Genomic DNA, 13,067 nt, shown 5'->3' with positions numbered 1-13,067 from the left:
TCATAAGCTGGTAGGAGCAGGTTTTACCCCATACTCAATCTTTCTTCTAACTTTTTGAACATATAGAATATAGTTATAAAAACTGATTTAATATCTTTGTCTACTAATTCTGTCATCTGCATCATTGCTGGGTATGTTTCTACATATTACTTTTGTACTACCTATGGGTATGCTTCTTCACATGCTTGCTGATTTTTAATTATAGATGACAAATTGTATATTTTACCTTATTAGGTGCTGTGTATTTATGTATTCCTACGTCTATTCTTGAGCTTTGTCCTGGGATGCAGTTGTTACTTGGAAACAGTTTGACTCTTCTGAGGCTTGCTTTTAAGCTTTATTAGGTAGTGCCAGAGCAACCGTTAGTCTGAGGTTAATCTTCCCCTCTCCTGAGGCAATAACCTTCTGAGTCCTCTACCTGATGGGCCATGAATTATGAGGTTTTTCCACTCTGGCTGTAGTAAACAGGAAAAGAATTGTTCCCTCTGCTCCTTCAAGTATTCTCCTTTCCCAGCCTTGGGCAGTTTCCTCACATGCCTGCACTAATGAGTGCTCATCCAAAGACTCAAAGGGGAGCCTCTGCAGCTCTCACACTCCTCCTTCAGTGCAGCTTCCATCTCTGCAGTAATTTGTCCCATGAACTCTAGCTGCCTTGGCCTTCCTGGACTCCAAACTCTTGATCTTTCCCACTCAAAGAAACCAACAGACTCCACCTAGGCTACCCTCCCCTCCACTGAGAACTGGAAACTCCCTCCAGGTAATAAGCTGTGGCAAGGGCGATCAAGGACTCACCTCATTTTGTCCTTCTCAGGGATCACTGTCCTGCACTGCCTGAGGTTCAATATCTGACAACTGGTTGGGGTTTTTTTTCATATATTTGGTTTAGTTTTTCAGTTGTTTCAGGCATAAAAGTAAATCTAGGCACTGTTACTCTATCTTAGCTACAGGAGCAAATAAATAGGAGTATATAAATAGCCCAGTGTCCCTGATGAGTCTGTGAAGCTACATACCAGCCTTGGATTTTTTTCACTTTAAAGCATAAACCCTAAATCTAAGACCACTTGACACACAATGGTACATTAGGCAGCATAATATAATTACAAATTAATATAAAAAGGATTGCATAGCTACATATTTTTTAAAAGCAGCTGTTTAATAGAATCCATTGTATCAAATCCAAACTGATCACATTAAGTGACACTATTTTATTTTTAATCCAAACAGAACTGGATCTGATTAAGATTCTACTTTTCTGTCTTATATGTTTTTGAAACACATAATAATTGAATATACATAACTGGGGTGGGGGTTATTCTTATTATTTCTAAGATACTATATGTAGTTTACAAGAAAGGAAATCTCTGCTTCCAGAGTTTGATCTGAGGATATGAAACATCAGAATATTTGGATTCTAGCTATCTTTGCAAAAGTCTCCTAAATGATAGGGTAAACACCAGGATTATACAGAATTTAGAATACTCAGTGTCTGATCATGGATCAATATTCAGGCTATTTATTTCTGTTCTTCTTTCTTCATTATTGTTCTTTTGTTCTTCTTACTTCCTGCTTCATTATCCTGCACAATAAGTTATAATCATCTCACCTTATTTCTTGTTACTAACTTTGACTATAAACAGAAGGCACAAAAATACTGGTTAAACAGGTTTTGAGATTATTAGCTGGTCAAGAAATCCTTTAATCCTTCCCTCAGATTCAGTGAGTCAACCAGGAGCAAGTAAAGCCTAAGGTTTGGTGTACACAGTTTTGAATTTGATTTATAGTTATTTTTAATAGTAAAACACCACAAGAATTACTCCCTACATTCTTTATTGGCTTAATGTGAAACTAACATATTCATTAATTTATTGTAAAATTTGGAAGAAGAAAGAATAAAACAAAAACCACCTATAATTCCATGACCCAGATATAACCATTTTAACATTGAAGTCTTTTTCTAAGCATATAATTTTCTTTACTCAATTGAGATCATACCAAAACTGTATTTTGTTCCTTTACAAGCTCCTATTCCATATTTGTTTTAAAGTAAAAATTGTTTGAGCTCCAGGTGCTCTTTTCAAACAGGTAATGAATAGATAAGCTCCTTTTAACTTGCATGTGAGCATGTACTACTTTTTTCCGTGTGTCCGTCCATCTCAGATTAGGTTGTACAGGTTTTACACTACGCAAGGGCACCACATCAAAAGAAGCACCATTCTCATTGAAAAACTTATATTATTGCGATAATTTTAGTCATATAGCAAAAAATATTTTCCCTAAAAATTAATGCATTATGACAATCAGATAGAAGTAAACTGTTTTAGAGAAAGAATCATTTATCTAATTCACACATAGGGCGATGTGGTGGCTCTGCCAACGCCACAAATAAGTGAGAGTGATTTTCCCCAAAAAAATGAGTCAAATCTGTCTTACTAGGAAAAAATGTTATTGGATCCAGAACACATGTGCCACCTGAGCATTATTGACATAAAGAAAATGTCAATTAAGAGCCAAATAGCTTCACTACTTTTCTTTTGAAGAAATAGAAGATTTTTTATTTGACTCCTTTTCTGGAAGAAAACTTGAATACAGAAACTGCAATAAATAATTAAAGTTTATAGTTTATTATAGTCACTTAGAGTCAAGAGACTGAAGAAAAGGGAGCAGGAAGAGAATGAGGTGAACAAAACCAGTGGCAAATACAAATGGCTAAAACAGAAAGACAGGTGAAGAAAAAATAGGAAAAATTTGTACTTGGAAAAAACACAGAGAGAAAGAAAAGAGGACAGGATCAGAGTCTTTGAGACATATCTTGTGACAATTTGGAATATCACCCCAAAACCATGTTAAAACCTCCTACGTTTTCCCGACTGTAGGTACAGATGGGTGTAAAAATGGGGGTATCACTTGCTGTAAAGGTTGGAGGCTTCCCCCTCCAATCACAAGGCGATATATTTCCACTAAATATAGCCGGGATCTTAAAATCGGTTGGGAAACTATCTCTGAGTCAAAAATAGAAACCATAGCATCTAACCACTTCATGATTTTACTGCTATGTGAATAAAACATGACAACAGGGGGAGATTTCAGAGTGAAATCATCCTTTACCAAATAAAATGGGAAATAGGGGGATCCCAAACCCTCCTGGAAATAAGCTTTTCTTGAATAACATATTTGCCAGACTATACTCTTACCCCATTTCTTTTACAACCCGCTCCACTACCTGCCCAAGGTTGGCTGTTCCAAAATGGAGACTGTTTTAACAAAAGGTAGTAAGACTTGGAAAAGTTTCATTAGGCATAGAGCAGAGTCTCTACTTTGTGTCCTTAGAATTCAGTGAAATGGAATAAGAATGCTAATTTTCACCCTCCTCTAAAAAGGTTACATTTTCTTCTTGAAAAAATCCTTTGAGATTATAGTTGGTGCTATTTACCCCAGATCCTAGGTTGCCTTATTTGCATTGCATCCTTCAAATCAATCAATGCCCCGTCTCCAAGAAAAACAGCACAAATATCTACTCTGCTGGAGGCACAATTCACACAAGAAAAATATAATCAAAAGAACATAATTTATCTTCATATCTTCAAGATAAGAGAGAGAAATAAATCTGACATACCAATCATTTTCAGTGAATTCACAGAATGAATAGGATCTGTGATGCCAAGAGTCAAGCTAAAGAGCAGGCAAGACTGCAAATCCCATTCATCTTTATTGAATTTCAGAACCACATATCCAATTATGATGAATGCCGTAGAAAAGCTAATTAATCCAGTTAAGAGGACCTGTGAAACCAATTCATAACTTGGTATTAGATTTTAACATTTAAAGATGACATGACTGCATTTACTCAAATAAGAATCAGATCTTGTTTATATATTTTATACACTTCTGGTAGTCCCCCCTTATCCAGGGGCATAAGTTCCAAGACCACCAGTGGATGCCTGAAACCACAGATGGTACCGAATCCTATATATACTATGTTTTTTCCTATACATACTTACTATGATAAAGTTTACTTTATAAATTAGGCACAGTAAGAGATTAACAACTGATCATAAAATAGAACAATTATAACAATATACCGTAATAAAAGTTACTGTAGATCTTAGCAACCTCAGCATACGATTTTTTCTTTCCTTATTAATTCAAGAACTTTCACGTTTTTACTTAAAGGAAGCACTTTGCGGCTTCTCTTTGGCATATCCGAATTGCCAGCATCACCACTCTTGCGCTTTGGGGCTATTATTAAGTAAATTAAGGGTTGGTTGAACACAAGCGCCACCATATCGCGACAGCCGAACTGATAACGCGGTTGGCTACAAAGTGACTAACAGGCGGGTAGTGTATACAGTGTGGATGCACTGGACAAAGAGATGATTCCTGTCCAGGGCAGAATAGATTGGAAGAGATGAAGATTTCCCCACACTGCTAAGAATGGCACACAATTTAAAACTTATGAATTGTTCACTTCTGGAATTTTCCATTTAATATTTTAAGGCTGTGGTTGACCATGGGTAACTGAAACCGTGGGAAGCCAAACTGCGGATAAAGGGGGACTGCTACACTCTGGAAGATAGCTTTAAAAGGTATTCTAGTTTACCTGCCTCAAAGAAATCATGCCTTCCAAACAAATAAGATTCTATCTTGTTGTTAAAAGACTGTTCACCAATCTTTCTTGTTGCTCTTCCAGCTTAATAGTTTTCAACATCAAAATGCTCTTAAAACAGAATGCAAATTTCTCCTGCTTCTGTGTAAAATATTTCCTAGTTTCCTAACTGTTGATTGGCAGGGCTCCAGGCAGAAAGAGAGATAAACGTAGGGCAAAAAGCACGTGCTGGCTGATTTGGCCCCCTTATTAAGGGTTTTCTAGAAGAACCCTTACTCGGCAAACTTTTGTACACATTTCGTTGGCCAGACTGCTTCCTGAGGCTACCACATCTGTCAGGGATGCTGAGAAATGTAGTATTTCACACTGGGCCCACTACTGTACCAAACCAAAAATAGTAAGTTTCTGTTAGTGAGGAAGAAAGGGAGAACGCATATGGGATAGGCACTTCGCAGTGCCTGCTTCAAACATAGAAATAGAATGTAAAACTTTTAAATAAGCAGAAGGAACAAAAAGGATAAAGAAAACGGAATCAACTTAATTGCTTGAGAAGGGAAGAAAGAATGAGAAAAAGCAACGGAAAATCAGGGTAAATACAATGTACAAAATTAAATGGAAGAAATAAATCCAAATCTATTTCTTTTGATTTTTAAAAATTTATCTTTAAATTACGTACAGTAAAATTCGTTCTTTTGGTGTACAGTTATGTGAGTTTTGACAAATGCGCACAGTCATGTAACCACGACCACGATTAAGAGACAAAACAGATCCATCACCCCCCAAAATTTCCTCATGCTGCCCCTTTGTAGTCAATTTCTTCCCCCATTCTCAGTCCCTGGCAACAAATGATCTGTTCTCCAAACCTATAGTTTTGCCTTTGCTAGAAGGAAGGTCTGTGAGTGGAATTATACAATACGTAGTTTTCTGAGTCTGATTTCTTTCTCTTAGCATAATGCATGTGAAATTCTTCCATGTCATGCCTATCAATAATCTGTTCCTTTGTTATTGCCAAGTAATATTCCGTTGTAAGATGTGCCACAATTTATTTATCCATTCACTGATTGAGGAATGTTTGAGTTGTTTCCAGATTTTTTGGATTATGAATAAACTGCTATAAAGATTCACATAGAGGTTTTAGTGTAAATGTAAGTTTTCATTTCTCTTGGGTAAATACGGAGAAGTGGAATTGCTGGGTCATATGGCAAGTGTATGTTTAACTTTATAAGAATCTCCCAAACTGCTTTATAAAGTGGCTCCACCATTTTGCATTCTCACCAGCAATGCATGAGAGTTCTAGTTTCTCTGCATTCTCACCAGCACTTAGTATCATCTGATTTGCCATTGTTGCTGCTATTGCCATTCTAATGTATGTTGTGGTATCTCATTATGGTTTTAATTTGTATTTCTCTAATGACTTATGATGTTGAGCATCTTTCCAACTACTTATTTTCCATCCATATGTCTTCCTTGGTGTCTCAAATCTGTTAAAATCTTTTCCCTTCTAAATACCTTTAGTCAGAATAAATGTCAAACTAGTTTTTAAAAACAGCAGAGATTCTCAACCTGAATAAAATAACAAAATACAACTATATTATCAAAAAGGCATCAAGGGGCTGGCCCTGTTGCATAGTGGTTAAGTTAGGCATGCTCTGCTTCGGCGGCCCAGGGTTGGGGGTTCAGATCCCAGGTGTGGACCCACACCACTTGTCAGCCATGCTGTGGGGGTGACCCACATGTAAACTGGAGGAATATTGGCATAGATGTTAGTTCAGGGCTAATCTTCCTCAAGCAAAAAAAGGAGGAGGATTGGCAGCAGAGGTTAGCTCAGGGCTAATCTTCCTCAGCAAAAAGAATAATAAAAATGGCATTTAAACATAAGGACATCAAAATCTTGAAAGTGAAAGGATGGAAACGTTATAGCTGGCAAATGCTAACCAAAAGAAAGCTGGTATAACTAAAGTAATACCAGGTGAGATTGATTTAGGGCAAAAAGCATTATTTGGGATAAAAGGGTAACTAAATAATGTTAAAAAAATTAACTAGGAAAATAACAATACTTGTAGGCAGTTAATAGCAGAGTCTCTATTTACACAAAGTAAAAGCTGACAGAATTGCAAGGGGAAATTGATAAATCCAGAGTTATTATGGAAGCTTGTTACACTGAGCTGAAAAACAAAGATATATGTTAGCAAAGATACAGAACACCAAATTTTATTACTAACAAAACAATCTACTGAACAAACTTAGACCCCTGCACTCAACAATTAGAGAATATACAACTTATAAAGCAAATACAGAAAATTTTGGAAAATTGATCACATACTAGGCCACAAAGAAAACCTCCACAAATCACAAGAGTTGACATACAAAGCACATTCTGTGATCACAATGTGATAATATAAATAATAAGAAAAAGCCATATTTGTACATTTTTAAACAATTTCTAAATAATTAATGGGTCAGAGAAAAAAGCATAAGAAAATTTAGGTAGGATTGGGATGATAATGAAAACACTAAAAATCAAAACATGTGGGATGAAACCAAAAGAGTAGTTACAGAAAAATTTAAAACCTTAAATGGACAAAATGCAAAAAATTAAAAATTAATCAACTAATATCTAACTCAAGATGTTAGAAAAGAACAGAATGAAACCAAAGAAAGTAACACGTTCTCTGAAAGGAAAAACAAAATAGTTTAGCATACGTGATTTTTTTAAAAGGCACAAGAAGGTCCAAATAAAACAATCCTAGTAGTGAAAATGGACAAGTCTCCAGATACAGTTGAGATGAAGTCAGATGTGGGATTAGAACCCAGGTTCAGCCATTTGTCAGTGTTGTTTGTGACCTCTGACCCACAGTCTGCTTGTACATAAAATGGAGAAGATATTTACTCAGTGCCTAGTCACAGTGGTCACTCAGCAAATATTCCTTCTTTCTCCCTCCCCTCGATTCTCTTTCATTAGTGGTTCTGCAGAAAGAGGAGGGTAAAACAACTGAAAATGTGAGTTTTGTGAATTATTAATCTTCTTTATAGGCAGTCACATTCTCTGTCAACATGAATAAGCAAGAATTGCCACAATTTGTTTTAAAATGTGTTCTTACCTGCCAAAGCACATTCTTGAGTACATAAAAATCCACGTCCAAAGCAGCCAGAAATATAATTAAAGGTGAAAAATAACAATAAAGCGAAAAACTTGGTGTTCTTAGAAGAGGGTAGACAACTTTGTGCACCTAAAATAACAAAGGCAAACAAGAAATTAGTTTGCTGCCATTTTGAAGTATTAGAAATTAGGTTGATGCTATGTCAATCAATATTAATTTTAGAATATTCCAATTTGCAACTGATGAGAGATTATCTAAGAGGCCAGTCCTGAGTGCCTTGTGGTAGATTTCTCGATCTAACTGTCCAGATGAGTTATATGTATAGTCCTCTATTCCCCAGAGAATTGTGTGAGTTTGGGTTACATGAACATTGCTTGTGGTCAGTAATCAGTGTTTTCAAAAGTGGCACCCCTACCATTGGTGGTCCCTGAGATGACTTTAGGTAGTTCACACATAAGTATTTTTTGTTTTACTGTTAGATATTTATTCTAATTTGCACTAAGAGGGGAAAAAAGGAACTCGCACAGGTACTTGTGTTTCACCGACATTTGCTTAGGATTTCAAAATCTCTCAGTGAGTCAGATAGTGAAAAATAATACATAGATAACAATAGAGATTGTGTATATAGGAAATAAATCATGAAGGTTGTACACAGATCAATGGAAAACACTTATAGCAACAATGATGGAAGTGCTGTAAACACTCCCTCCTAAAAAGTTTTTGGGCCAATTAATATTTTAATCTTCATTACTTAACCTCTCTGTGCCTCAGTTTTCTCATTTGTAAAATGGGAATAGAGTAACTACTTCCACTGGGTTGCATTGGGTTGAGGATGAATGGATTAACTTAAGAGTTAATAATAAATTGACAGAACAATAAATACAAAGTACTTAAAAGGGAGCCTACCCATAGTAAATACTCAAAAATGTTAGCTAGAAGTAGCGGTGGTGTGTCAGAAGAGTAACAGGAGACTTTGACGACCCTAGATAGGTACAAGCATTGTCTGCATTTTTAAAAATAATGAGTGGAGACAAATGTTTACCAACCACACTCCTATGCATTTGAAATTGAGTTAATAAGCTAATAAATTAATGAAATTTCTCTTGTATCTCTATTTTATACCATAGGATGCATGTTTTGCATTTAATCTGGCAGCTAGAAAGGAGCAACCATGCTCCATGATGACAATAACTGCTGCGTTTTATTACTAGAGTCTCCATGGGTGTTGAAGACAATAGCAGGGAAGCAGCCAGTGTGTGTACAGGGGAAGGAAGGAGAGCAAGGCTCCAAAGGCAGATGATGAACACAAGGATGCAATCAAATTTTCCTCTCTTCCAAATTAGAGCTTTATCTTAAGCTCCTCTAATTTATGTCTCCTTTATTGTATGGGGTTTCATTTGCAAAATTTTTTATACCAGAGGAAATTTTTTCAGTAGCTGTGTACATAAAAAAAAAATGCCGTACATTCAGGGAGGAGGGTGGGAGTGGATCTTGTTTGTGCTCATTGTTCTTTAATCTATTCTCTGATTTATTGTAAAGACATTACCTCAACAATATTGTAGGCCACCTGTCCTAGCGCAAATCCTGACAGAGAAAGAATTGCCAAGACAATGACTTCAGAATTCTTCAAATACGCCCTCAGAAATCCTAAGGAAATACATGTATGTGTTATTTAGACAATGTACAGTTTCAAAGCAATTTAGTATTTTAATTATTTAGTTATTTAATTAAAACCTTCTCTGTGTCACATCATTATGACTAAATAATTGACAGCTGTTACAAACGCTGTCTCTTAAGTGTGAGATGCACACGATGAGGCATGTCTCCCAGGTCAATCTGGAAAATAGCGAAGTTCCAACCTCCCATTTGCCCACCCAGTGGCACATGAGGATCATCGTACAGATCTTACCTCCGAATCTGATGATGAGAGATTATGAAAAGTCAAACCTTTGATCCACATAGTACACCTTATGTTAACAATTTCTCATCCTAAACTACAGCAACACATATTCTCTAGTTTTCCTAAAAGTCAGAAGTACTTCTGGGGCCGGCCCCATGGCCGAGTGGTTCAGTTCATGCGCTCTGCTTCGGCGGCCCAGGGTTTCACCGGTTCGGATCCTGGGTGCGGACATGGCACTGCTCCTTAGGCCATGTTGAGGTGGCGTCCCACATGCCACAACTAGAAGGACCCACAACTAAGATAGACAACTATGTACTGAGGGGGTTTGGGGAGAAAAAAGAAGATTGGCAACAGTTGTTAGCTCAGATGCCAATCTTAAAAAGAAAAAAAAAAGTACTTCTGAGCTCTAACCATTGGAAAAACTGCCTTCACCAGACAAGTTACAAAAGACACTTGTTATTCTCTGTCTACATCCATTTTTTTTTGCTTTGAAACTCTCTACTCTGCCCAAGATTATTCAGTTCATTCCCTCCAGGAGCAATAAATAGATTATAATCCAATTAATTTATGCCTAGGACAAGATTCATTGGCATCCCAGATTCTGCATTTCCTGCCTTCCAGCTATAGATCAAGCCAAATTAGTAAATATTTATTGACTACTTCTTATGTGTAAGGCCAGATAAAGAAATGTTTCTCGAATTATTTGTGCAGTGCCCTGTACTGCTGGAGCACTTGTCTCTCTGTCATCATCAAGAATGGAGAGCCAAGGAAACTCATGGTCCTCAGCACCTTGTAGTACCAAAAGGGACCAAGGTCATTAGTGAGTATTTTAAAGACTCCAGAGAAAGTAATTTCACTCCCTGACACAGTAAGTAAAATTTTATGTATGTTTGTTCATTCTTTGTGTCTTTATAATCTTCCTACTTCCAGAAGAGACTTTAAAACAGCTGACATTTTTCCCAGATAAAAAATTTTTAAAGGAGATCAGAAACTTTTCTCTCATTAGTAGCATTGAATGGTAGAAGAAAGCACCTGTTTGTGAATACGTTATTTTACCAGCAAGAATATCATTCACTGTATCTACTGAATTCTTCGTCATTGTTTAAGAGGCCCTTACTTGTGAAGCCTTTTCAAATTCCTCACTAGGGGATGGGGTGAGTGGTGCATCTTCTCTAAAGCAAAGTCATATCAAAGGCCATAACAGAATGGGTCAAATTGATGACGTCAACTAAGCAAATTGTGAATCGTATGTCTGGGTTCTATTTGCCCCAGTCGCCCTCCCTCCATCCAGATATTTTGGCCAAGTTAGGCCTGGCAGGCAGCCAGGCAGTGGAAGGCTCTCTCTCCTCCTCATTACCAGCGATTCTTGTCCATACCTTTAGAGTTAGACTGGCCACGTGGCATTGTAATTATGTTTGCCTATCTCCCCCATAAGAGGGCTCCTCGAGATTAGGACTGTCTTTTCCTCCCTATGCCCACCACACTGCTGTGCTCAGCAAATGTCACTGAATGAAGGAACACAGCATAGATGTTACTTATCATTAAATGAAGCTAGACTGAGAGCATTCACTCACATCTTATAATTTCATTGGACCCCCTTTTTTTAATGTAACTGTGATTACTTTCCATGCTGAAAAAGGTTCAAAGGGCAGAAGAAAGATGAGATTTAAAAACAACCACCTACCTCCCATAACAACAGCTGAACACAGAAGCGTTATGAAATGCCCCTTTCCGTAAGCGTAGTCAGCTGGCATTCCACAGAGTAAATCAGGTCTGCTACCTTCTGTCTGTGTCCAGAAGGAAGAGTTCATTTTGCCACTGCTTTCCCAGTCCAACTTCGTGAATTCATATGTGAGTTATTACTGACACGTTCACTACTGTAGACTAACCTGCTATAATACGCAAAAAGAAGAAAATGAGACTTGCCGGGACCCGATGCACCCACATTCTTTCTAAGATTTGTACCACGCTCAGATATGAGCACATTTCCTCTTGCCACATTAATACCTTCTGCTCCACTCTTGCTCCAAGAACATTTTACGGGAACACTACAGCAGTGTTAGTGTTTCTTCCTCATCCTGCTACCTGTCAGTGGGAAGGGATTGCATTGATTTTTGCACTTACCATTATGATGTGGTCATGTTTGCCTTCCCCATTGGACAGTGAGTTTCTCAAGGGGCAGGCCTGAATGTTAATTTTTCTTAAGGCTGTGCACACAGTATGTGGCACATAATAGGCTCTCCATATTTGATTGAACTGAACTCCCTGAGGGGGAACTCTTTCTCTATGGGTACAAGTCAAGCTGGAATTCCCTTTTACTATGGCAATCCCATGTCCCCTTCTTCTCTCTCAGGCCCCTCCAAATCCAAAAGGGCAAATGGGAAACAAGGTCAAGGTGGAGTCACACAAGTTGAGTTTAGGGATAGGCAGGGGGATGAATAACCTAAAAACGAAGGAAAAGATGAAAGTTGAGGTTGATCATATGGTGCCTTTGAGTGAATAAGAAAAAGCCCCCTTCCTGACAACAGGGTGGCTCAGCATGTGAATAGCAGTCTGGATTCCAGCCCCAATACCCACCCTCAGCTGGTGCCCTTGTGTAGGATATAGCCTGCACAAATCTATGGGTGGTCCTGAGAAGGACTCATTCTGTTTTATTTTTCCTTGCAGCTAGGCTTAACCTAAAAATTCCTAGAGATCCCTGAAGTATTCCAGCAACATTGAGATCTCATCTCTGGTTCTTTGTTTTACACCTGTTTGGTCTACAAGCCACAGTGATTCTGGTGTGAAGCAGAGGGTGGGCCAGAAAAGAGATTTAAAATGTTACATCTTCAAGTCACTTCACCTGTCCCTCAAGTAGCCCTGAAGGTCCTTGGCATCTTCACAACCTGCTATCCCCACTTGTCATTACAGCATCACTTTCAAATCAAGTTCTCCAAACTACCAAGACCAGCAATATCTTCTGCCAACGCTAGGCTTGTTCAGAGCTGAAATCCAGATGAAGGCTCTCAAAAATCGCAAAGAATAATGCTCAGCTCTGCATCAGTTTGCCAGGCACAGTACTGCCAACTGCTATCACACCACAAGCCATTTCCTTGCCTAATTCCTATTGGTTTCCTAACAACTTACTTTCATTCTGATTGGCTACATACCTTGTCCCTACCTCCAATCCAGAAGAAGCTAAGTGATCCCAGTTCCAAGGAAGCTCACATTTCTTAATGCTCATGCTGTGTTCATACTCCCAACTGTTTTAACTGATTTTTCTTGGCCTAACATAATAGTTGAAATGGTCTATGTAGACAGAACCTCCTCCTATATGTTTTTTAAATATATGCTCTGTTTTTCTTCCTTCAACCCTAACCCTCTTCAACACTGCCTTGTCTCCTCTCTGACTTTTTCATTCATCCTTTTCCATTGTCTCATTTTCTACCTCTCCTTTCTTTTCAGTGGGAGTTTCTTACTCCCA

The 13,067-nt window shown here is 37.9% G+C and overlaps 1 protein-coding gene across 1 annotated transcript in view; it reads right to left on the bottom strand.

The window, feature by feature from the left end:
- The window catches only part of SLC9C2 (solute carrier family 9 member C2 (putative)), a 78,529-nt gene extending 67,114 nt beyond the window's left edge, over positions 1-11,415 (bottom strand). Inside the window, exons 1-4 of the mRNA XM_070497961.1 lie at positions 11,289-11,415; positions 9,251-9,351; positions 7,705-7,833; positions 3,614-3,779 (exon numbers count right to left, since the gene is read on the bottom strand). Coding sequence (XP_070354062.1) covers positions 3,614-3,779; positions 7,705-7,833; positions 9,251-9,351; positions 11,289-11,415 — 523 coding nt within the window. The remainder of the gene's footprint in view (positions 1-3,613; positions 3,780-7,704; positions 7,834-9,250; positions 9,352-11,288) is intronic.
- Positions 11,416-13,067: the final 1,652 nt, after the last annotated feature.

Source organism: Equus asinus, chromosome 25 (genome assembly GCF_041296235.1).
Source record: "Equus asinus isolate D_3611 breed Donkey chromosome 25, EquAss-T2T_v2, whole genome shotgun sequence".
NCBI lineage: Eukaryota > Metazoa > Chordata > Mammalia > Perissodactyla > Equidae > Equus > Equus asinus.
The sequence above is the reverse complement of the archived record's forward strand: the minus strand, read 5'-3'. Positions and strand labels throughout refer to the sequence as shown.